Source organism: Sphaeramia orbicularis, chromosome 15, assembly GCF_902148855.1.
Source record: "Sphaeramia orbicularis chromosome 15, fSphaOr1.1, whole genome shotgun sequence".
Taxonomy (NCBI): Eukaryota; Metazoa; Chordata; class Actinopteri; order Kurtiformes; family Apogonidae; genus Sphaeramia; species Sphaeramia orbicularis.
The window spans coordinates 52493588-52520319 of NC_043971.1; the positions used below are offsets into that span (position 1 = coordinate 52493588).

The window sequence follows — 26732 nt, forward strand, 5'->3', positions numbered from 1 at the left end:
GAATTTTACCAGTTTATTGGTATACCGGTAATGGTTACATCTCTATATGTGGATGCTAATGATAGTCAAGCATGTTCACCACAGGTAGAACAACTACAAACTATTTACTTAATGTGATCATTTTGTAAACTTATCAGGCATGATCACTGAGACAGATCCTGTTGGTACTTTCTCACAAAATTGCAGTTCCTCTTTCAGTCAACCATCAGTAATCCTGCTCAGCAGTGGAACAAACTGTATTCAAATTAAAGAGGCATAGAAGTAGAAAACGACCATAAATCTCTTTATTTTCAAAACGTTAACACATTTCTATTCCTAAGAAGTGGGAATTCATGAGAAAGCATCCTAACATTCAGACAAGAGAAATAAATTCAGACAGACATTCAGACACTGAAATAAAATGTAGAAAACACACAAACGTAGAAGTAAATAAGCTAATAAAAATAAGCTAATAAAAAGCTTTTTTAGTTCTGGCAGCGGAGGGGCAGCCTGGACTTCTGCGGCGTTGAACGCTCTGGGTCATTTTCAGCCATTTTTGGCCTCAGAGGGATCTTAGTCTCCTTGCCACCTTTTTTTTGCTGAAAAAAAAAAAAACAAAAAAACAGTCATGTTTAATATCCAAATAATGCTGCCTTTCCGAAGCACTGACATTTTATTCAGTATTACTTTATCTGTTAAAAATAATGGCTGACCTTGAAGAAGGGAACACGTTTGCTCTCATTGAACACAAGGTTCTCGTCGATGAAGGACGGCTCCGTGGCCACACTTTCATTACATGTACTCGGCTCATCGTCCAGAGAGTCCTGAACACACACACAAAATAATGAACACACTGGGACCACAGTAAATCACAATGTACATTCAGACCACACCAACTAGGATTTCCAGTCACAACACACTGTACGTCCTGTCCTTCTCCTTTGTCTGCAGTCACAGTGGGGGGGGGGGGGGGGCTGAACTGTCCCAAGTATCCATTCAGTTCATTCATTGTTTGTGTGCTTAATGGTCATAATCATTTTATAAAAACACTGTTTCATGGTTTCCAGGAACAACAAATAGACCTATATGCAGGGTTCGTACACAAGGTCAAATTCAAGTACTTTTCAGGCACTTTGAAGGGTCATTTTCACCTCATCACTGGGGTCAAATCTATATCTACAGGAATACATATACTTGTGATTATTTTTTTCCACTTTTTAATCACAATGATGCATATTGTATTATGCTATAAACATCTAAAATTATATTTCATTATAGCAAAAAGTTTAGAAATTAAAGGAGAACACAAAGTTTTATCCAAACCAAGGGAAGCCACTTTGCGTTCTTCAGACACACTCACACTGAGACAAAGATGAAGATACAAATGTCCCTGGAGTCGACCTGAGAACACACACCAATTTTCTTTTTTGACAAAGTTTTATTTTTCAAAATGTATCACCTCTCTGTAAGTAGCTTTGGCTTGGCATCTAACCTGACAGAGTTAATATGAAAAATAAATAAATCACATCAGAGTTAGAATTACGAGCACTTTCAAGCACTTTTCAGACCTTGAAAAGACAACATTGAAATTCAAGCATTTTCCAGGATTTCAAGCACCAGTACGAACCCTGTATATGCCTAAATTACACACTAAAATAAATACTACCATTTGAGAGAAGATGTGCAGAATCAGAATAGAGAAACATGAATCTAAATGAACATGGCATCAGCTGTGCACAGAGAACGGATCAGGTGGATTTAGGCGCCGTTCGATCACAGTGACTCTAACGTACCTGTTCAACGTGGCCCAGGTTGTCCTCGTCTTCGTCTTGCTCCTCTTCCTCCATCGCGGCCTGGAGCTTCTGCTGCTCCCTCCTCAGACTGTCCAACAGCTCACTGCGCCTGCGCGACTTCACCAGGTCCCGAGGATACACAAAGTCCCTACGCTGTGGAGTGGCACCTGAAAGCAGCAGACAAACATCACATGGGATCCAGATGGTATGAGGAAGGCAAACTACGACAGCAGAGACAGAGCGGGACACCCACCGGTGGGGACGTCCTGCTGCAGCTCGTCCTGCAGGAAGCCGTTGACCGTCTGCTGAGCGGTCTCCACCTGGTTCTGCAGCTCCACCTGCTCCTGATCCACCGCAGAACCGTCGGTGATGGCCTGTTTCTGCGCAGCGGCTGAAGCCCGTTTCACCTCCTCCTGCTGACACGAAAGCTCCTGTTCTGCCGTCCGACTCTGCTCACTGCAGAACGCCTCCACACTCTGAGAACATAGAACATGATTACACACACAAGAACAACATGGAACATGATTACACACACACACACACACACGAGAGCATGGAACATTATTACACACATGAGAACAACATGGAACAGTATTTTATACACACACTGCTTTCCACAGTGTTGTGACTGGACTCCTGAACCAGCTATATAAGCAGATGTTTTTTCTTGTTTCTTTTTTTTTTTTTTTAAATCATGCCCACGGACTTAAAAGTTTTCATTCACCATACAGAGCGACATAAAGAGAGAAGGTATTTATTTCACTAATAACACACTTCATCGCTGATAAACAACAGAGAAATACCTTTTCACCCCTCTGTGTGGAAAAAGAACAACTTCATATTTATGAGTGCTGGCATATCCCAGAGCAGTTTTTACAGTGCACTGTCTCCATGACGACAACCAGTAGCACACACAAAATCCTCATTTAAGTAGGGCGGTCTCCAAGACTTTGCACCTGGTGTCATTTGCACAGGGAATCTTAGTTGATCACCCCTGACATGCAAATCAATAGCACACACGTTAGCGCGAGCAAGCACATTTGCGCCCGTTATTTGCGATCTTAGTAAATCAGGCCCTTGGTGTTCTTCAGACACACTCGCACAGACAAAGACGAAGCTAAAAATTTACCTGGAGTCGACCTGAGAGGACCTACGAATTTTCTTTTTTGACGTAAAGTTTTATTTTTCTAAATGTATCACCTCTCTGAATAGCTTTGGCTTGAGTTAATATTAGAAATGAGTAAATCACATCACAGAGTTATAATTGCAAGCACTTTCAAGCACTTCAACTAAAATTCAAGCACTTTTTAGACTGAAAACACAACATTGAAATTCAAGCATTTTCAAGGAACTGAAGCACCTGTACCAACCCTGTATGACAGTTTACGTCCTCGGAGGCTTTCTGAGCATTCGCCCTTGTTGCACATATTTCTGGTGTTAAATCAAAGGCTGTACTTACCTGCTGGAGGCGCTGTGCTTCAGTGGACACCGTGCCCATCAGAGTGAGCTGCTCCTGGGCTTTAGTCTCAGCGTGTTCACGGGTTGTGGAGTTCCACCGGAGGTCACGTTCCACCAGACCTGCAGTCGCACACGGATGGTGACGCACACAGGGCTGTTACAGCAGCAGAGTCTACTTTTACCACGTAGTGAAATGGTGAAAGAAATGCTGCATTTGTTACCGGACACGGAGCTGTGGAGGTGGGAGCAGGAGTTGATCACCTCCTCCAGAGTCTGTTGGCTGTTGTCGGCGTTCAGACGGAGGGAGGAGGCCAGGGAGGAGGAGGTGGAGGAGAGGAGGTCTGCCTGGGACGACACCGAACGCTCTGCGGATCTACAGCCACTGCACAGACCAACAGGACGGTGACACAGGGATCACAGGTTTGGTTTGTTGTGGTTTTGTTAAAATCAACAGTAAAAATATGCTTTTAAGAAACACCTTGGTTAGACAACGCAGTTAGAGTTAAATAAACGGCCTGGACAAAAAAAAGGAACCACCTTCATTTAAAGTAGTGATATTTGTCTTTTTTTTTTTAAATGGAATTCTTCCTTTTCCCACATTTCCCTGTGCTCTCCATAAACTGTAAATGCTCTGCTTGGGTCTGAATTCTTCATTCATTCAACTCCACAGGTCCATCTTCAACCCTATTTCTGAGTAATGACACCAGAAAGGTGGTTTGGAACACTGGCCCTTTAAATGCAAATGAGCCACTTCAGGCCCCGCCCCCTCCAGGTTGTTGGCTGTGCTGCTCTGCTCTGTCTGACAAACAATTATGGCGTACTCAGAGATCATCGGAAGTCTGGACCTTATATTTACGTCATGATGTAACTAATTATAGACGTAACAAATTAGGAAGGAATTGAAACTGGTTGTAAAAATCTACTCGATTTTTGCCAAAATGAATATCAAGATAACTTTGCAGCACCTGGAGGGTTCAAATTCAAACTTTATGAACTATTAGGGTCCAAATACACAAATAAATGAACCAAAGACTAATAAAAGAGGGTTTAGATAAATATGAGCCCTTTAAGACATTTCAGTCTGTTCATATTTGTTCAGGTTAGTCACATTTTTGGTAAAAGGATAGGTTGTAAATATAAACATTTTCATGTACTTTTACTTTTTCCACACTGAAACAGAGAAAAATTTGGAGTTGTCATTATTTATAGCAGGGGTTTCAAACATGCGGCCCGCCACAGGTTCCAATGCGGCCCGTGGAATGAATTTACAAAAAATTCCACAGTCAAGGCTGTGGAACTCCTTTTAGTTCAGGTTCCACATATAGACCAATATGATCTACAGTTAAATAATAACAGCAGAATAACCAACAAAAAAGAATGGCTCCATATTTTCTTCTCGGTTTGGTGTATAAAAAATCTTACATTATGCCTATAAATAATGACAACTTCAAATTTTTGTCATTGTTTTAGTGCAAAAAATAACATTAAATTATAAAAATATTTACTTTTTCAAACTATCCTGTAACAATAAAATGTGAATAACCTGAACAAATATGAACAACCTGAAATGTCTAAAGAAAATTAAGCACAATTTTAATAATTTTCTGCCTGTTAATAAGTGTTTAACGCCTTTGTAGATCTGATCCATAATGCACATGTAGAAATGATAAGTTGAGGCAGAATATTGTTAAAATTGCACTTATTTTGCTAAAGAAATGTAAGTTTTTTCAGGTTATTTACATCTTTTTTGTTTGGATAGTTAATAAAAGTAAGTATTTTCATGATTTCGTTGGGGTTTTTTACACTAAAACAAAGACAAAAGTTTGGAGTTGTCATTATTTATAGGTTATTATCCTATTATTTTACTGGTCCGGCCCACTGGAGATCAAATCGGGCTGAATGTGGCCCCTGAAAGAAAATGAGTTTGAGAGCCCTGATTTACAGGTTATTATGACAGTATTTTACTGGTCCAACCCACTTATCGGTCTGAATGTGACCCCTGAACTAAAATGACTATAACATCTTTGATTGTTAATATTTTCAGTGTAATTTTTGCATGTCATAAATTCATCCCACGGCCAGGACTGGACCCTCTGACGGGCCAGTTTTGGCCCACAGGCCGTATGTTTGACACCTGTGCGTTCAACTATAGTGTTCGGATTATTAATGTATTAAACGTACTGTTACATAATACAAAAAAGGTCAGGCTCTGTCGTCATCAGTCTGAGAAAAGTGTTTGATTTTGACATAATTCATCTCTCTGAGGCTTTGCCAAATATTGCAGTTGTGTTTGGTCACCTGCTGATGTTCTCCTGGAGGCTCTGCAGAGGTGTTTGCAGAGCTTTAGAGGCCGAGCGTAGATCTGCATATTCTGTCTGGGTCTGGATGTCCAGCAGGTTGAGCTGGTCCTGCAGACACTGGATGGTCCTCCTCAGATTCTGACAGAACCAAACAGCGTGCTGACCTTAGTTTTGTTGGTGTTTTCATTCATGTCAGAAGCTGATGTCTTTGTCCTCTCAGCTCTTACCGTCTGGTGTCTTTCCTGCGTTTGTCTGATGCCGTCCTCCAGTTTGTCCTGTTCAGCCTGCAGCCGGCTCAGTCCATCCACGCTGGCCTCACGCAGCCCCGACAGGTCCTGAGCCAGGCCGCTGAGAAACACCCCCACCTGCTTCATGGCCTCCACCTGAGACAGACACAGACAGACGGACACGGGTCGAAGGCAGCCCTTCAGCACTTTCTGTGATTCTGTCATAAACTCAGTGGACGTGGATGTGCTGCAACCTTGTCGGCCAGGTCTCGCTGCGCTTCCACTGTGGTCTTCAGGGTGTCGCCGAGCTCTTGGACCGCCGCCAGACCCATCAGAACCCGGCCCACCAGGACCTCCTCCATGTCCTGTTGATGCTCCTCCTGAAACCACAAACACACCGATGAAAAGCACAGTCTGGAGTCCACTGATCTGGATTTAAGATTGAACAAACAACTGACCAGAAAAACACAAGCCTTTCAAAGCCCATCATATGATGCTTTATTAACGCACAAACAAAAATAAAACTGACAGATGACGCCGACTGAACCTGAAACCCTGTAACGCAGTGTTTTTCAACCTTGGGGCCGGGACCCCACGTGGGGTCACCTGGAATTCAAATGGGGTCACCTGTAATTTCTAGTAATTGATAAAAATAAAAACGTACTAATAAAAAATATATGGTGAGTTGAGTGAGACAATCACAGTACATAAAAGACATGACAAACTGTGGTTCTGTTTATCTGTCAAACGTTCACTGTGGTCAGTTTCAGATGCTGCAGCTCTTTCATAATTCATAGTTTCAGTTCTTGTTTGTTCAGTATTAATTGTCCTCCTTGTAAATCACAGCTGGACTGACTGGACAGATCCTGACCAAGGAAAATCAAATTCTCCCTTTGTGCAGTAATCTACACCTGGATTTACTGCCTCTGTCCATAATAATACTTATTATATAGACTAAAGGTCCTCTAAAATGAATGTTTATTTGCAACATAGTATAGGAAAATATTACATGATCAAAAACAGATTAATTTTAGCAGACAGAAAATGTCTCCGTTTTGAATATCTGGGGTCACCAGAAGTATGTGAGGTTAAAATGGGGTCAGGAGCCAAAAAAGGTTGGAAACCACTGCTGTAACGCATCCTTCACCCACACACAGGCCTGTGTTCCAGGCGTTCGTCCTCACCAGGAGCTGCAGAACGCTGTCCCTGTCCTGCTCCCTCAGTGCCCCCTGCTGCTGCACTCTGTCTTTGCAGCGGGCCACGCCCTCTGCCACCAGCTGTCCGACTCCGCCCACAAATGCCTCCACGGTGCTCAGAGCGCCTTTCAGTGCCGCCTCGTTCATCACGACCAGTCCATCTGGGTGACAGATCGAAAAGAGACCAGATGAAGACAGGCCATCGAAACAGGACCTGGTCTAGGTCCAGGTCCAGGTTCTGGAGCAGGACCTCAGACAAACCCATTCTACACCACATTCTGGCCTTCAGCTCAGACCTTAAAGGCCTTTTCGTTCAGCTGTTCCTCTGTTATAGCATGTACAGTACACTAACAGCATGTACACCCTGGTCCTCACCGATGGCCTGTGCGTAGCTGCTCAGCATGTGCTGGTGTTTGGATCGTTGCTGCTGAACACAGAGCTGCATGTTGCTGAAGGCGCCGTTCATCCGTTCAGCGAACATCTGCTGGATCTGCCTGTTGTGTCGCTCCACCTGCACCAAATACCGTTATTATCAGGACTGATCATTCAGAAAACTCATGCTTTACAGTAACATACAGATGCACAGGGGTCTGTTTTATAGTGTATTTAGTTTTATAGTATAATATTTGCTTTAATGCTTCATTGTTGACATTAACCAACTGTAATTCTAAGATTATTTGTAATCTTAAAATGCTTATGCTCAGTCAAGTTTTCCATTCTGTCTCTTCTGCTCCAACACTAGGCAGCATTGGCTAAGAAATGTCAGCTAACTTCAACAAACATCACTTAAAGAACTGATACTTTGCTTTTTTCCTTTAAAAAAAAAAAAAAAAGGAATTATGAATTTTCAAACATTTCCCTGTGGTCTACATAAACTGTAAATGCTCTGCTTGGGTCTGAATTCTTCATTAATTCAACTCAACAGGTCCATCTTCAACCCTATTTCTGAGCAATGACACCAGAAAGGTGGTTTGGAGCGCTGGCCCTTCAAACGCACATGAGCCAATTTAGGCCCCGCCCCCTCCAGGTTGTTCTGTCCCGTTCAACCAACAACTGAACATTTTAGGTAACTGGCTTCAAGTTTGGACATATTTTCAGTATGTACAACCGCTGCTGCTGATGAACAGTTACTTCGTACTCTGAGAAACGTTTGTCGGAAGTCTGGACCTTATATGTGCAAATGTAACTAGTTACAGACACAACAAATTAACCAGGAATTAAAACAGGTTGTAGAAGTCCACTCGATTTTTGCCCAAATAAATATAAAGATAGCTTTGCAGTATCTGGAGGGTTCAAATTCAAACTGTATGAACTATTAGAGTCCAAATACACAATTCAATGAACTAGGGATGTAACGACATGAAAATTATTATGATGATTATGTTATTGTGACCAAAATTATCACGGTTATCAGTATTATTGTGGTATTGTTGAAATTGTGCTCAAAATGTTCAAAAAGTATTTATACACACTGAAATAATTTAACCAAGTTGTATTAAAAAAAACAAAACAAAAACAAAAAAAACACACAACAAAAAACCCAAATCAAATAATTGGCACAATGCACTTTCTGTTGCAGAAACATTCAAGTATTAACCCTTAGTGGTCTGAGCCTATTTTGGCCGTTTTTCAGTACTTTTGATTTTGCCTTTATATACTATATAAACAAATGTTTACTATACCCATGTTTGGGATCTTTTTTCAGCACAACTTCATTTATATCATCTGCCTATTATTTTTTCACTTTAACCTACTATATCAAAATAAAAGGTCAGAAAACACAAAAAAATATATAAAATCCAATTTGAAAAATGTTTATAATTTATTGCATAAATAACACAAAGATGCTTAATGAACCTTTTCAAAGACTTTAAAAGTGAATATTGGTTCCAAATATTAGGCATATAAAATTAAAATTGTAATAAATTAAAACTATACTCAAATATTTGACATAAAAGCAGATCTTTACATAGACGTTTTCTCTGGTTAAGTGTGGTAATCAAACACGGTTATCATGATAATTAGACTTTAAGCGGTAATACTAACCGTTGGCAATTTTACCGCGGTTTATAGTTATACCGGTAATTGTTACATCCCTGAAATGAACTAAAGACTAATAAAAGTGGGTTTAGTAAAATATGACCCCTTTAACACAACATGGACATAGAGACTATGACAGTGAATCCTTTTTTTTTTTTTTAAAGCATAATTCTGTCTGTCGTCATCTGGGTTCTTTTGGGTCCAGTGGCCATATTTGGACAAAAAGGTGGAGGTGGGGAAGAGGAAGGGTTGAAAGTTGCTTAAGTACAGTCACCAATAACATATTTCAGTTGTAAAGTTACAGTGTTTGATATTTTTGGCATCACTGGACAAAACTTCCATAATTTCTCTCATCACAGTATTTTCATGTGGTTTTGGTGTGAAACACATATGCTTAGTCTGTGGCAGCTTGGAAACATGCACTTAAACATCCAAACGTACAAGTGTGGATAGTGAGACAGACTGGAGGTGCTTGTGTTTCAGTGTATGACCTTTGTCTTCCTGTCCAGCTTGTCATGCAGACCTGAAACATCACTGGTGCTGGCGTTGACTGTACTCAGAAGCTGCAAAAACAAAACAAAACAAAAAACACACACACACACAACTCTTAGCAACTTGCGTTATATTATTTAACTTCAAGACTTCTTATTGTGTTTTCAACACTAGACTGACACTGTTACTGCTTACTGATCATATCTGTCAAATTAACTGTTTTCTTTTACAAAGCTGCAGAATACAAAATTTAAAAAAAGTAATGTGGTCAAAACCAGCAGGAAAAGCAGAAATACAACAGGAAACACATTTTAAGATCAAGAAAAGTGATTATACACAAACCGAAAAAGAGACTCAAAATGAAAGTGCAGCAATAGCTATATAAAACCAAAAAGTACAGAACATATTACTGCTGAAGGAAATCCACCTAATGTAATCTTACTAAAGATAAACTCCAGCATCAGTTTCCCTTTAGCATATGCGTTAACCACATCTAGACTCAAGATGGTCAAGAAAATCCTGAAATGTGTCAATATGGAGCATGTGGTTATCATGGTATATACCATTTTTTTAAAACTAAAACCTCAGGAGGAAGGATGTGGGACAAAGATTTAACAATGTAGAAGAACTTTAGGAGTGATATTCAATAGAGCTTTCATTTAATATAAACTCCTTTTATTCAATGGTACGATACGAGTGCATCACTAGTGTAATGTATTATGTGGTACACTTTGTTTTCTCTGTCACAAATACTACAATACAACCTAGCCTGAGGTTAAAACATCATTTAATAAATAATATTAAGGACACCTTGTTTGCCAACAAATATGTGACAAGCATACTGTAGTTAGTTAGCATCTTACCCTGGAGCCACATAATGAGTTTTTGATAATCACATTTACACTCTACTGTCCATGTAGCTCTCAAATGCATATTGTAATCTTTCCCAACTTCTTCTGGAATTTCACAACTATAATTGCAGAAATGCTATTTGTAATTCCTCAGTGACAGTGAATGAAAATACCAGTGAAAAACACCATGGATAAAAGATTAGCAGTTAAGATAAAGTACAATTAGTAAAAACAAACATTCTCTGCCTTTGAACCAGGTTTTTTTTTGATAGTGTTTATGGAGCCTCAATGTGTAAATACATGTTACTCAATGTTACGTCAAAAGTAACACAGACTAAATACCCAAATATTTTTTGCGCACTAAGCTAGTTTTTGGCATGAAACCAAAACTTGGCAAACAGCCAAATCCAATCCAATCCAAATAGAACCATCTGTATCCGTAACAGTAGCTTCATCTGGGTTTCGCTGAGGCCTGAAAAATGATTAAAAACCCATCAATGAGTGAAAGGTATTGAAGGGACGAGAACTTCCTGTGCAACATTAAGGATGAGTGATGTGCTTTTAATCATTTACCGACCTCAAAGTTCATCCTTGAAAACTTTCTAATAAATGTTGACAGACCTGTGTGTAGTACTGGTGCTGTCCTGGTCCATACCTGTCCAGCTGTGTTGTAGAGGTTTTCGTGTGCTGTGCTGATCTCAGAGCAGACGAACTCCTCCTCTGTCAGCTTCTCCTTGGTTTGCTGCAGGTCTCGGTTCGTTTCCTCCAACCTGTACAACAGTCAGAAGTCAGACATACGCAGATCGGCATCACTTCGATTCCTTTAGTCCACAGGTGTCAAACATGCGGCCCGGGGGCCAAATCCGGCCCGCCAAAGGGTCCAATCCAGCCAGCGGGATGAATTTGTGAAATGCAAAAATGACACTTTAGATATTAACAATCAGTGGAGTCAAAATCATTTTAATTCAGGTTCCACATACAGACACATACAATTAGATTTCAAGTGGGTCAGACCAGTAAAATATTATCCTAATAACCTATAAATAATGACAACCCCAAATTTTCTCTGTTTTTTTGGTGTAAAAAAGTAAAATTACATGAAAATGTTTACATTACCAAACTATACTTTTACAAAAAATGTGAATAACCTGAACAAATATGAACAAACGGAAATGTGTTAAGAAAAGTAAATGCAATTGTACCAATATTCTGCCTGTTACTAAATGTTTTGTGATTGTAATGCACATGTGTAAATGATAAACTGATAAACCGAGGCAGAAAATTGTTAAAATTGCACTTGCTTTTCTTAAGACAATTCAAGTTGTTTGTGTTATTGAGATTTTTAAGGAAACTTTGTAGATGCAAACCTAATCATAATATAATTTTACTTTTATCACTTATTATTTTACTCGTTCGGCTGAGTTGAGATCAAGTTGGGCTGAATGTGGAACTGAACTAAAATGAGTTTGACAGCCCTGATTTAGTCAAAAGCAGTCGAGTCTCACCTCTGCTGCTTCTCATCCAGGTCCATAGTGCACTGCTCCAGTCTGGTCTTACTGTCCACAAACAGCTCAGTCACCTGTAAACAAAAGGAAAAACAACACAGAGGATGCACTGAGCAGAGGAAAACTCACTTCCATCATGGTTTGGACTAAACACAGGAGACAGGTGTCCTCCTACATCCTGTCCAATTATATCAGTTGGCACTGATAATTATCCTGGGAAATGTCAAGTCATTATTCCTTTCAAAGTCAAAGGATGATCCCCCCCCCCTTTAAAAAAAAAACAACAAAAAAACTCAATATAACTTATTGAAAACTATTGTATATAAAAAGGAAGTAATGAGAAGCATTTACATGATTTATGGCAAGTTATCATCAACCTGTAACATCTGTTTGATCATTTAGGTTTTAAAAGATTCACAGGGTTTCTGCAGGTGTGACGCCACATTTATGACTGACCATGTTTGAATCTGATGTTACATTTGTCCATGAATAATGTTTGTGCAGCTGAAATTAGAGCTACTAAAGCTCCACTCATTCCCATCTCCGTTACAATTAAATCAACACAAATTACATATTTGATTACAAATTTCATTATCATTTACTGTGTCTGTGGGATTGTTAAGACCTTTATCCATTTTGGGGATAATTAGGGCCTTCATTTAGTACAATCCCATTTGAGCCTTTACCTGCAGACACTGGATCCGTCTCAATCAGAACATGAGACATTTGCCAGTAGGACATAAACATTGGAAGAACATTCAAAACTGTTCTGATGATAAAATGTTCAAAATCATAACATACACAAGTAAAAACAAAATGGTTTTAACCAAGAATGACAACACAGATCCTTGATACATGAACGCATATGACAGGGTGTTCGCTCTTTATCTAAATAAATATTCCACACTTTTTCAAAACTGCTACCCCCCAGACCTTGACTTTGTGTACTTCTATACCTGTGTGCCTGCTATTTTGGTTGAAATTGTACCTGTTGTGTGTAAAAGAGAAGTTTATTTTAATCAATGTATGAATGAACTAATGCATAATTCACAGTAAATTTTGCTTTTCTGCCAGAAACATTTTTAAAACACATGAAAATCACAAAACTACATGAATATCACACAAAAAAATTTCCCTAGAATCATTCCAGTATCGACCGGTTAGTGAAATCATATCAAGTTTTTTTATATGCTCTCCTCATGCATTTCACATCTTACAAGACTATGTGCATTAGAGCATACTCTAAAATTAATCTGAGAAACTTTTTTCTATACTTTAAGACTTTCACACAAAATTCAAGACTTTCAAGACCTGCACAGCAACCTGGTATGATGAGTTTTATCACAATAATGTACAAGACCTTTTTAGGGCCTGAACATTATGAACATGAACTCATAAGACGGTGTCACGTACCTTCTTGAGCTCGTCTTCCATGACAGCGATGCGGTCGATGTACTCCGATATGTGCTCGTCATGGCCGCTGATCTGAGCCACCATGGTCCTAAAACAGATGACCCGGGGTTAAACAGTGAATGTGTCTGTCCTGACTCAGATACAGCAGAATGAATGAGTCTGTTTACATGACCATAAAAATAGGATAATTGGAAGAATTAGATAATTGTAATAATCAGCAACTCGCCCACACTGTGTACAGTGTGGACAGGGAGCTGCTGACGTCAACTGAGGATATAGTCGGACAGTGGAAGAAATACTTTGAGGAGCTCCTCAATCCCACCAACATGAATTCCGTGGAGGAAACTGAGCAGAGAGACTAGGAGACAGATGGACCAATCTCCGGGGCAGAAGTTGCCGAGGTAGTGAAACTACTCTGTGGCAGCAGATCTCTGGGGGTTGATGAGATCTGCCCTGGGTATGTCAAGGCCCTGGACCTTGTAGAGCTGTCTTAGCTGACAAGCCTCTGCAACAGTGTGTGGACATCGGGGCAGATCCTTTGGAATGGCAAACTGGGGTGGTGGTCCCCATCTTTAAGAAGGGGGACCAGAGGGTGTCGTCCAACTATAGGGGGATCACACTCCTCAGCCTCTCCGGTAAGGTCTATGCCAGGGTACTGGAAAAGAGGGTCAGTCGGTAGTTGAACTTCAGCTGGGTGGTGGAGGGGGGGTCGAGTTCGGTGTCAGGAGGATCTCATCTCTGCTTTTTGCAGATGATATGGTCCTCTTAGCAGCATCAAGCAGCGACCTCCGGCTCTTGCTGGGGTGGTTCACAGCCAAGTATGAGGCGGCTGGGATGAAGATCAGCACCTCCAAGTCTGAGGCCATGGTCCTCAGCCAGAAAAGGGTAGAGTGTCCACTCTGAGTCTGGGAGGAAGTCCTGCCTCAGTTGGAGGAGTTTAAGTATCGTGGGATCTTGTTCACAAGTGAGGGTAAGATGGAGGGGGAGATCGACACGTGGATCGGGGTGGCATCTGCAGTGATGTGGACGCTAAACCGGTCCATTGTGGTGAAGAGGGAGCTAAGATGAAAGGCAAAACTCTGGATTTACCAGTCAATCTATGTACCGAACCTCACCTATAATCATGAGCTCTGGGTAATGACCAAAAGAATGGGGTCACATGTACAAGTGGCTGAAATGAGTTTCCTTTACAGGGTAGCTGGGCTCAGCCTTAGAGAGAAGCTTGGACATCTGGGAGGGACTCAGAGTAGAGCTGCTGCTCCTCCACATCCAGAGGAGCCAGTTGAGGTGGTTCAGGCATCTAGTGAAGATGCCTCCCTGAGGAGGTGTTTTGGGTATGTTCATCTGGGAGGACAGGCTGGAGGGATTATATCTCTCGGCTGACCTGGGAACGCCTCGGGATGCCCCCGGAGGAGCAGATGGAAGTGGCTGGGGAGAGGGCTGACTGGGCTTCTTTGCTGAGGCTGCTGCCCCCACGACCCGGACCCGGATAAGCAGATGAAGACGGTCTGGTGATAATCACATCTGATGCATTTGCATACATTTCAGAAATGCGATAGTCGTAAACTCTGGTTTAGACGCTCCAGTCCATTATCGGATTTCTTTCAGAGTTCGTATGTACATAGTGATGGTAGAATTAAACTTCCTGCTATTGTCTTCCACTCACATTTGACTTCGTAATTTCCATTTTGCTATGATTTTAATTGTGTTTACACATGAACAGATGTAAAAGAACAAAATAAATCTGATTAACCTGTATACATGCAGGAAGACACTGGAGTGTTGGGGACAAATCTAGGTGTGTTAATCTGATTTATCACAATCAGATTACGGCTGTTATCTGATAAAACATCAGATTATACTGTTTACATGATCGCCACATGATAATCTGATAAATCCAGAAATCGGATAATAATCGGCGTAAAACAGGCTCAATGATTGGCTGCAGGTCAACGAAAACATGACGTACTCGTAGTTTTCTGTGGACAGGTAGACGCCGTTCTTGTCTCGAGTGGCAGCCAGGTCACGTTTCAGACGCTCAATCTCCTCTGTGTACTCCTGCGATGACAGACATATGCTGTTAGATGCTAGTATTTGGTCATCCGTCTGTATTTTTCATATATCTGAGTCTGATTAAACCCAGTACCTTGATGAGTGTCCTCTTGGTGAGTTTCTGGTTGACCTCTGGCTTGTTCATGATGTTCTTTGCTCTGCTGGCGTACTCTAGGGTGCTCAGGGTTTCCTGAACACAAAACAGATCAGCATGTTTGAGTCCAGGGCAGTGAAAAATGATTGCGGCAGATGCTTTACAGTTGCCCTGCAAAGCCAACATGAGTTCAACCCACCTCTAGGTTACTGGAGGACGGTGACACGGTGGCAATGATGGAAGTTTTAGTTCGTCCTCCCAGTGAGTCCTGCAGGATTCTGGTCAGCTTGGACTCTCTGAGATTAAAGGACACAACAGTTGGTCAAGTGCCAATGATAAAGTACAATTAAAGATGGGTTAGCAAATGATTCAGTAGCTTCATTCTGAATGCAGCAACGTGTAGCACTGTTGTCCAAAACAAACTTAATGTACGGGACAATAAAGCTTATCCTGAACCTGAAAAACCCCCAATAACATTGTTATGCAGCGGTGAGGAAAGGTCATTTTGGTGGGAATTAGAGTTTCCATATTACTACAGGTGGAAAGTTAAATTTAACAACATTCCGTTTCATTGAGGTTTATGATGCTTCAGTTCCTGATCCTGTAAATTGGAGTCAGTGAAAAATCATCCCAGCTGTGCTGAAGTTACACACCTGGACACAAACTGCAGAGGGTTTTTTCCCCTCGGGGTGCCAGAACCCAGTCTTAGGCCGGTCTTACCTGTAGGGGACATGAGGCCTCTTCTCCACCAGGGCTGTGATGACTCGACCCAGTGTCAGCAGAGACTGGTTGATGTTTCCAGCCTCTCGTGCCCGTTTGTCCACCGCCCCTGAACGCCCGATGTTCTCACTGCCAGCCAAGTCCACCTGGACAACAGCACATCATCTGTCCTGTCAAGTCAACCATCCATCCTCTGATCTAATACAGGCTTTCTACGAGTTAAATTTAAGACTTTTTAAGACTACTTAGAACAGAATTTAATGCCTATTTCACAGCCATACTGGCAAAAATTTGTGCTTCCTAGGTGCACTAGCTGGTGCTGACTGTGCACCCGATGATCCTGGCGCAAACACCAACACAGAGATGGCAGGAGTTTGTCGTTTGGCTTTCACTTGGGCCACGTGTTTCAATGACTGCTCATGAGACTCCAGTGCCTTGATTCCCATCGTTTCCGACTTGAATTGATTACTTGCACAAGGTGCAGTAAATTTCAAACACCTTCCCCTCCAGTCGTGTAAGCTAGATTGAGAATGATCTTTTCTCCATCAGGCATCATTACTGACCTCCTAACACCCAGGAAATGTCAGAAAAGTACCAGCTTTTTTTGTTTTTTTATTAAATAAGTTCCTATATTGGAAACAACATGATGCAACATTTTTTTCAGTTGCAGTTTTAAAAATTTTTATGTACTGTCCTTTGTGGTGGACAGTTTTCTTTTCTTTTTTTTGTATAAAGTTGTGAAACTCTTGTCCACAAATGTGGACAGAAAACCCATAGCTGGGTCTGAGGAAGTTAAATTTGCACTTCCCCATGGTTACTTTTCACTTGTGAGCCTTCCCCTAAAGTTCCCAAAGTCAGCTTTCTTGGGCAATGTGCGCATAACTAAAGACTAAACATGTTGGGCTGAATGTTCTGTGATCATTTCTCACCGGGGGCCAATTATCACCAAAGTTGGTTCCTAATTTCAATATGAATTGTTGGGTTGGAATGGAGTAGATTAACGTTACTTTCTTTGCAACTTGGACGTTTAACAGACTCATATAAACACAATACAGTGAACACGTTTATGGCAACATAACTTAAGACCAACCATATCAAACTTAATACCTTTTAAAGACTTTTTGTTGATATTAAATGCAGATTTGTAAATTCAAGACTTTTTAAGACTCTGCGGGGACCCTGTAATAATAACACAGACAGTATTTGTCCAGGTCCATGTGTAGATGACAGGACTACTCACTAGATTGAGTTTTCCAATCTTGACCAGCTCTTCTCCATCCAGTGTGATCTCCTTCATGTGGATGGTGACTGAGAACACCGAGTGGGAGCGACTGAACACAAGAGTAGACAAAGTCAAGTAAGGACAGAGACTCTGAACATGTCCTTAAGTCAGAGCAGGGAAACTGTGTCAAGTACCTGGAGTAGGCGTTCATGAGCGTAGACGCTGTCCTCCTCTTGGCGGCTCCTTTCTCCAGGATCTGATAAACTTCATCTTTGTTGTGCACCGTCACCTCCTCCAGACCCTTCACCACCACCCCCCGCTGTAACAGCAACAGGAGTTCCACATTAAGAACAAACAAACACCCAACATGTGATGACAGGCACACACAAAGCTGAAACCAAGGGTGGTTTTTGTTATGGATGACCTTGTTGCGGGGGTCATCAAAGAGCTGCAGTCGCTCACTGACGTCGTCGCTGGGGCCGAGCAGGTCAAACAGCTCCTCGTTGTAGATCTCCAGTAGAGACACTTTAACAGAGAACTCTGTTCCGTTCTCAGACAGCTTCTCAAAGATTTGGTGCAGGGTTCTGGGAATGATGCCCGCTAAAGGATCCTAAGAAAAACAGAAGCAACAAGGATCTAAAATTACAGAGCTTTAACTTCTAGAAAGAGGAAGGGAAAACAGCCAACATTTCTCTGAAACTGGAGAAAAAAAGAATCACCATCTCAGCCTGAATTCAGCCTGTTAAAGTGAGGTGTCTATTATTTTATGTTATCTATCCATTTAACCATTAAGGTCCCACTGAGATATAATATCTTCTTCCAGAAAGTTCTGCTCTACAGCTTATTATAAATGATCTGCCTCAGGTTAAATGGGTTTAATGTTACATACTTTAATCAGATGAATGTAAACCAAATGACTAAAGTGCTGGTTGTCCGATGTTTTCAATGTATATCATAGTGTTATTCCGCATATATATTTATAAATTGGTTTATGTCGATTTATCTTATAGATTTCTAAATATTCCAGTATATAGAACCTGTAACGTGAATGTATTGTAATGTACAGACAGTCTTTTCCTTTGGACTAAAACCATTCAATAATTAATTTTCACTATTTCACATTTAGACCATAGACTGTATCTGCAAAACTGCAGCCAACCAGCATTTGGACTGAATTTACATTTATTAGAGACTCAGACTGGCAAAAGTTTCACTACTTTTACTTTGGAGGGTTTTCTTTTTTTTTTTTTAAACTCGTAGACCAGTATGATCTGAAATCGTCAATGGCTTCTTGACAATAATTATTATAATTCATATACCAATTAATACTGTCTATTTCTGAGAGGAACTGGCTGACTACTGAATTTACCAAGTATTTGATAGTTTCAGAAACTGTGACACTGAACACAAACCTGGTTTTATCAATGTTATTTTGATTAAGGATTAGTTCAGGACACAGTTTCCATCCCTACTTATTCAGAAAACCTCTTAAAACAATTTACTATTTTCTATGGACTGGATTTAATTAGTATACAATTGTTTTTAGTTCATGGCAGATGACAAAAACACCCCAGTACCTAACCAACAGCAATATAATCCAAACCCTGACTAAAGTCCATTTTTTACATTTCTGTTCTGTGTCAAACCCAACAGGTCTGCTCTTTAGTGAATTTCATCACAGATATGAACTCAAAGCTGAAAAATGGGTCTTTAAGTAAGGGTAAATGGAAGTATTTTACTGCTCCAAATGTACCTTTATGACGTGATGTGACGGTTCACTGTGAATTATGACAGAATCACGGTTGTACTGTGTACACACACACAATACCTTTAATATTATTTCTAGATCCTCTAATGTTCTTCTTCTGGGTTATATAGTGGACATTTCCATTTCAGTTGGTCAGCTGTTATTTGGCACCCTCTGAGATTTTACAAACCATCCTTATTTGTAATAGAAGCCAACAGTTATGCTAATTGATGTTACCCGAATTTCAAGGAAAATAAGTCATGGAGAACAGCCTAGATCTTTACAATTAGAGTCAGTTTCTCTGAGATTCAGATCCAGTTATTCCTTACTACTGTGACTTATGTGTTCAGTACGGAAGAGGATTAGGGCCACTATAGGAAAAAAAAAAAAAAAAAAAAAATACTACTAATAAATAAATAATTTTTATTCTCAGAATTCTGACTTTTTTCCCCTCAGAATCATAATAATAATAATAAAAATATTGGACCTTAATTATATTTTTTCCCCAGTGGCCCTAATCCTGTTCCGTAGTTCAGTGTATGTGGTCAAAGACTCTTCATTTCTGACAATGTCACTTTTTTCCTTTTACCTCAGACTCTGAATTAATCAGTTTTTGTGTTTCAAACCATTGTTACTGCTAGCCTGGCCAGTCATCTGTCCTTCTTAATGAGAAATTCATCTGGAATCGTGGGGCTTGAATCCAAATATGAAGGCGGGACTAACAGGTGCCAAGTAAACCAATCACAGATAAAACAGATGTGACATAATTATTTGACGAGCAGATCCCGAATGTCAACAAACCTCAGCATGTTTCCATCATGGCGTGCAGTGGTGGCAGTGGAGTAGAAACTTCAGTGAATGATGACTGTCGCTTTGTCAGGAAACTTGAGAATACAGGATGTAATCTGTATCCAAGCCTTATTTTTGAATCAAATGAACAACTGCCAACAGTTGTAAAGAGATTTGCAGACTTGGAACTGACTTTGACTTGTGATAAAAAGAAGTTGCTGCATATGACGCATTGGAAAACACCCTTGCCCACACTTGTGATTGATCGATATAGAATAGATTGTGCATTTCACAGTGATTGGCCCAATTCCAGACTGTTTTCTCAGTAATGAATACACTGAGAAAACTGGATGGCTGACCAGGCTACATTAATGCAGCCTGTAAAAACCCACTACCCATGGAAGTCTAAATGGTATGACTGGAGTTTAGTGTTGTTGAAAACTAGGGATGGGAATCGATAAGAATTTAACAATTCCAATTCCATTTTCGATTTTGCTTATTGATCTGTTTCCTTATCGATTCTCATTGGGTGAGGGAATAAAAGAGTACAAATGGGTGTGTTTGCATTAACTGTCTTTTATATTTCCATCTGCACAGAAAATATAACGTATACAGTATGTACAAATAACAACAGATGATGCCGGGACCAGTTGGGGGGGGGGGGGGGGGGGGGTGTACAGTGAAAGTGAAACTAAAGACTCTACCAATTCCTCTGTTGCTGCATTTCCACTACGCTGAACATGTTCGACTCTGCTTGTTTCCTGTTGTTGTTCACCTCATTTCCTTTCCCTGCCTTCGGAAACTTGTATTTGAGGGGGTACGACGTTTGTTGCCCACACAGGAACCGGGCCCAGATGACGGCCTGGTGTTCACTCTGCCGCTAGATTCACAAGCATCACTAAGAAGTGAATCAAATGAATTCCATGCTGTGGACAAATGTTTGAACATATTGGAGGGATTCCACCCTTTAGAAGAAATGGAAGCTTTGACAGTGTTCCAGTGGACCTGGTGTGGTCTGTTTGGACCTGGTGTGGTCTGTTTGGACCTGGTGTGGTCTGTTTGGACCTGGTGTGGTCTGTTTGGACCGTTTCTGCCTCAACACCCTATTGGCTACATTCTGACCTAAACAATGCAGTGTACGCGTGACATCATGACACATACAAAATGAAGGCGGAATCGATAAGTAGAATCGTTAAGCGGGCAGGCAAACGATTCCAAGGAATCAAGCTACTGGGATCCGGTTCTCAAAAAGAACCAGTTCTTGATTCCCATCCCTATTGAAAACTGATATTTTAATAAAATCCTACTTACCAAGCTTTACCACATTTAATTGTTTTGAATAATTCTTTTTTGTCTGAATTCAATCAATGCCTTTTAAGCCTTTTGGTCACGGCGATAGGGTTAGGGGTTAGGGTTAGGTCAAACTCACCTCCTCCCATGTGAACTGTTCGTCTGGAGTCCTCTCCCCTTCCATAGTGAAAGTCTTTCCTGTTCCAGTCTGGCCATAACTGAACAAGAAACCACACAAGCATGACGTCACTCACCTGCTCTGACTTTAATACTGTCATTTCACTGACATGACTCATGTCACAGGTTTCTGCAGGTTTGAAGCCAAATGTATGACTTTAAAACATTTTTTCTCATTATCTTTGGTCAAATTTCAGCCCTTGCATTCACATAAATTTCAGTTCAACGGTCTCATCGTTACTGTGTTGGACCAGTCTGAACCATATTTCAATCTAATGTTCCATTTCCATTTGTCCATCTTTTTAAGGACGTCCTCAGTAAATTCCTTTTTGTTTTGTTTTCACTTGAAAAATGTAATTAAGAGGAAAGAGGTTCTTACGCAAAAACAGTGCAGTTGTATCCCATGATGACCTCGTCCAGGATGGGGCAGACAACACTGCGGTAAACCTCAATCTGTTTGGCAGCCGGTCCAAACACCTTTAAGACAAGTCAGGAGGAAACAAGAGGTAAGGGGCGCATCAACCCAGTCTGATACAACAGAGCACTGTGATTGGCTCACTCAGGTCTGCGGACCGGTTCAGAGACACATGTCCAACTCTTCTCACCATGTCAAACGTGTACGTCTTTCTGGAAGCCTTGTCGTTCACGCCTCCCGTCTTCACGATCACCTCCTTCCTGTTTTGATCACAGTCAATGACGCCGTAGGACGACTTGCGTTCTATGGTGTTGAATGGCCTGAAAACACAACAGTTTCTGTTTTGACAAACTGATGTTGATTGTATGAGGCTGTTGGTTCCAGCAGATGGTAAATAACAGGAAACTTTCATGAGAACAGGTTTTGTTCTAAACATTTCTTCTACATGAAGATGACATTGGCTGCACTTTCAGACCCTCTTAGCTGTTCTTTGGGTTGTTTGATTCAGCATTCTCACATATTCTCAGACAAGACGTGAAAACGCTGTCATAACTTTACATGGTAGTAAAGGACAGTATATGAGTATACAGAAATTATTTGGTTAATCAGACTTATAAATTGTGAAAAAAATCATAAATCACTAAAACTGACATTCCTTTGGAGGCTCTTCTTGCTCAACATAAGTTTGTTCACCGTAAAATATCAACTGTGTATGCATTTTTTCAGTTATAGTTGAGTTTTTTTTTAAGATTGTTTTTTAATCAGTCTTCCATAACATTGAAAAGAACAAAAAAAAAAAACAAACAAAAAAAACCTAGATTAATTTCTTGTTTCATGTTCCCTCCTTATCTTTATCGAATTACATAAACAGGTGTGGCCTTTAGTTAATTATTGTATGAAGACTCAAACATCAACATTTATCTTGATCTAACTCCTGGTTATTTTCATTTTCACATCAAGTAAGTGTGAAACTACTGAGCCATTTTCTAAGGATTGTAGTAAGATGGATCAAAAAACAAATATAAAGCACAGACAAATGACAACCTGCTCTCCAGGAAAGAAAATGTTCAAAATATCAATTTTAAAATGTTGATTTGTAGTTTATTAGGGAAAAGCCCACTTGTGATTTTAAAACCCACTTTTGTGAATGGATGTGGTGTGAATATCACTGTGTTCTACTAAAGACATCCTGAAGCCTCATATTTATAAGGCTTTATATTTGGAAATTCATTTATATAATCTGATTACACTGTTAAATATCAATTAAAAAAGTGTCTGCATAAAACTCATGGGGAAAGGTGAAGCACTTGCATTCGAGTCACTTTTTTTAAATCAAGAGACAAAAACGTTTTGTGAGGGAAGGCTTTTTTATAATGTGCTGTACAGTTGTATTTGAATATAATTATAATAAGAAAATAGTTTTAAATGTATAAAATACAACCTTGTCAAATGAAAATATATCAAAACAACTACGCCCATGTCAGTCGCATCACATCCCTTTTACTATTGTGTAACTGCATCATTACATGATGCAACATCAATAAACTAATATATATATATATATATATATATATATATATATATATATATATATATATACATACATACATACATATATATATATACACACACACACATATATAAAAACATGAATAAAAAGTCACACGGCCCCTATGGCCAGGTCTTATGTTACTGCTTTAAATGGAGACAAATTACATATGATGTGTTAAAAATAGTTGCTTTTCTATTTAGTCTGAGCATCTAGGTTGCTTGTAAGAGGAAGACAAAACTGAAACTCTGGGTTTAAGATGCTGATTCAACATAAAGCCGCTGGAAAATATTGTGGATGTTTGTCAATAGTTTGAGAATAATATTTGCAGGTTTAACTGTGAACATTACAGAAAAAGTGCAGTGGTGAGCTTTGTGATTTTAATCACAGGACAGGCAAACATGGGAAATAATAATAATAATAATAAAAATAATAATAATAATAATAATAACGATAATAATAACAATCCAATCTTACTTGTAAAGCACTTTAAAATAACAGCAAGGATGGCCAAAGTGCTGTGCATATAAATAAATACATCTTACTAAGAAACAAAATTTAAAAAAAACAAAAAAAAAAACAATAAAAACCAAGGACAAGACAACAATAAAATCTACATCTCATACTTGATTAAAAGCCAAAGAGAAAAACATAGGTTTTTTAATCTGGAATTTGAGCACATTTAGGGAGTCCATCTGATATAATAATAATAATAATAATAACACAAATTAACTGGCCACTTAAATCCTCTTGCTTTCACAGTAATTTGCTCCATTTGAACCTTAAAGTACGTATACTTTCTCTCATTTACTTGTGTATTTAGGATATTGGAGCTGGAACAGTAAATGACTTCACTATGCGGATGGTCAGTTGTGAGTTTGGGTGGAAAAGGTTAAATCTGTGTGATGACTCAGATCTGTGACAGAACACTGAACCAAACAAGACATATAAGGACATCATGTTAGGTTTTAGGAAAAACTATGCACACCAAAAACAATAGTTTTCTGCAACTCTAAGTAATAGTATTTTTAAGTAAATCACCATGTTTTTTTTTTTTTTTTTCTGTGGCGAACAGTACTAACCCACGTGACCAAACCCATTGTGACCGTGGGCTTCAACAGTAGCTGTGACATCCTGCTACTGCATTAAAAGTCAAATTAAAGACACAGATTTTACTCCGTGTTTGTGGGACTTTAAACCCAGTAGGAGACAGGTGAGTCAGTTTACCTGCATCGGACAACCACTTGGATGTTTCTCCCCTTTTCCTCTCGTTTAACTCCGCTGGAGTTGTTTGAAGCCATGGCTGCAGTTCCCCTGAAATACGGTTACAACCTCTGAATTAACACAGAAGGAAGACAATCTGGTCCTGTAAAGAAATGTTGTTAATGTACACCAGATGACTACCAGCCCAGGCGGAAGCTAGCATTAAACACACCGGACAACTGACTGTTTCAACAACCAAAAGGGCCGTTTAGTTAGTTTTAGTGTTAGCAGCATTAGCACTAGCGTCTCACCAACAGACAGCTGGAAAATATCTCCCTCTCCCTTTCGAAATAATCCAGTTACTGTTTCCAGAAGAAAAATATGTCCAAGTTTGAAATCTTTATCGTTGACTGAGTCCTTCGCTACAGCCTCCTTCCTCAGACAAATCCTCTGGCGCTCGAAACCCTCCGTCAAGAAAGAGTTTCAAATTGTACTTTTAAATTTGTCTAAACCAATAGCAGGAAAGGAGCGGGAAACAAACACGGCCATTGGTCAGAAGTAACACATGTCAGCTATGACGTCAGGCATCACGGAGTTTGTAATACGTCATCACGCAAGCGGGGATGCGTTCAAGTAAAATAAAAATAGATGCGTTCACGGAACAGAAAGCGTTTCACGCTCTATTGCAGTGACATGTGCATTCACTGTGGCCAGTATGAACTTATTGATTCAAAATAATTGTTCGGTAATTCGTTGCAGCCTTGTAAGTACAAGCTGGACTGACTGCACATATCCTGACCAAGGAAAATCAAATTCTCTCTTTGTGCAGTAATCTACACTTGGCTTTTCTGCCCCCATCCATAATAATATACATTATATAGACTAAATATCCTCTAAAATTAACCTTTATTTGCAACATAGTATAGGAAACTATTACATGATCAAAAATAAACTAATTTTAGCAAAAAAACAAAACAAACAACAACAACAAAAAAAGTCTGTTTTTAATGTCTGGGGTCACCAGAAATTTGTGATGTTAAAATGGGGTCATGAGTCAAAAAAGGTTGGAAACCACTGAGCTAGAGCCTTTAGTTACCAAGCTCCTGTCTTATGGAATCAGCTTCCAGCTAATATTACACAGGCCGACACAGTGTCTACATTTAAGGTTAGACTGAGAGCATTCCTCTTTGTAAAGGCTGATGGTCAGGCTGGTTCTAAACACACTGAACCCACAGTTCAGTCTACGCTGCCTTAGGAGCTGTAATACTGGGGGAAGTCCACAGCACTGAGTCCTGTCACCTGTTTCTGGTTCTACGGACCACTTCTGTCTGTACTTAGAATTTACAATATTTACTTTACTTAGTCAGTTCATCACTATTCACCCCGTGTCCCTTTTCCCCACTTCCCTCAGGGGGAGGGGCTACTGTTTCAGTTGTAGCCACCTGGGGCCCAATGACGACGGGATCTCAGATGGACCCCTCCCCCATGTGCTCCAAGGTTATTATCGTTAACGAACACTAACGAAATGACGAAAACTAGAATTTTAAAAGCATTTTCATTAACTGAAATAAATAAAAACTAGAATTAAAAGAAAAAACCGATAACTGACTGAAACTATATTGTGTGTTTACAAAACTAACTAAAACATAAAAATTATGGATAAAATTCCCTTCGTTTTCGTCTTTGTCAATGTCGGATTGATATGAAATCGATTTATTTCGCTTGAGCAATTTTAGCTAGCGGCACTGTACGACACTTGACGGTCCGTCACTTGTGGTTTCCAGTCGTCTTCTGGTCCCCACTCTACCTGGAAACATGGAGACTAAAGTTGGGAGAAAGCAGCAGAGTCCTGTCTGGGATTTATTTGAATACGACGACAGAGAAGAAGAGAAAAGAGATGAAAAAAAAACAAAAACTAAGCATTTAGAAAATAACGAATAAAAACTAGTAAAACTGCTCTAAAAACTAATTAAAACTAACTGAATTAAAGAAAAAAAGTCAAAACTAAATAAAACTAAACTGTAATGAAAAATCCCAAACTATTAGAACCTTGATGTGCTCCCACTCTACTGCATCTGCACAGACTGGAACTACATCTGCATATGGACGTCCATCAGTCCTGGTTCATCTACAGTCTGTCCGTCCACAGTGGATCTGTCCTTCGCTGTGGTGCTCCCTCAGGTTTCTCTTCTCCCACTGGGTTTTGGAGTTTTTCTTGGC

At 39.9% G+C, this 26732-nt stretch overlaps 1 protein-coding gene across 1 annotated transcript; it reads right to left on the reverse strand.

The window, feature by feature from the left end:
• Positions 1–262: 262 nt before the first annotated feature.
• Positions 263–24969, reverse strand: kif11 (kinesin family member 11). Its single transcript, XM_030155389.1, has 27 exons — positions 24824–24969; positions 24537–24623; positions 21951–22080; positions 21725–21822; positions 21308–21386; positions 17767–17952; positions 17537–17661; positions 17361–17451; positions 16121–16266; positions 15600–15696; positions 15401–15496; positions 15224–15312; positions 13255–13342; positions 11842–11915; positions 10992–11106; positions 9485–9556; positions 7329–7464; positions 6942–7114; positions 6012–6137; positions 5758–5913; positions 5529–5668; positions 3452–3612; positions 3232–3350; positions 2026–2248; positions 1773–1939; positions 693–803; positions 263–578 (listed from the first exon to the last, which is right to left on the reverse strand). Exons 2-27 carry the CDS (start codon positions 24608–24610, stop codon positions 465–467), a joined length of 3186 nt encoding a protein of 1061 aa, XP_030011249.1. The 5' UTR covers positions 24611–24623; positions 24824–24969; the 3' UTR covers positions 263–464.
• Positions 24970–26732: the final 1763 nt, after the last annotated feature.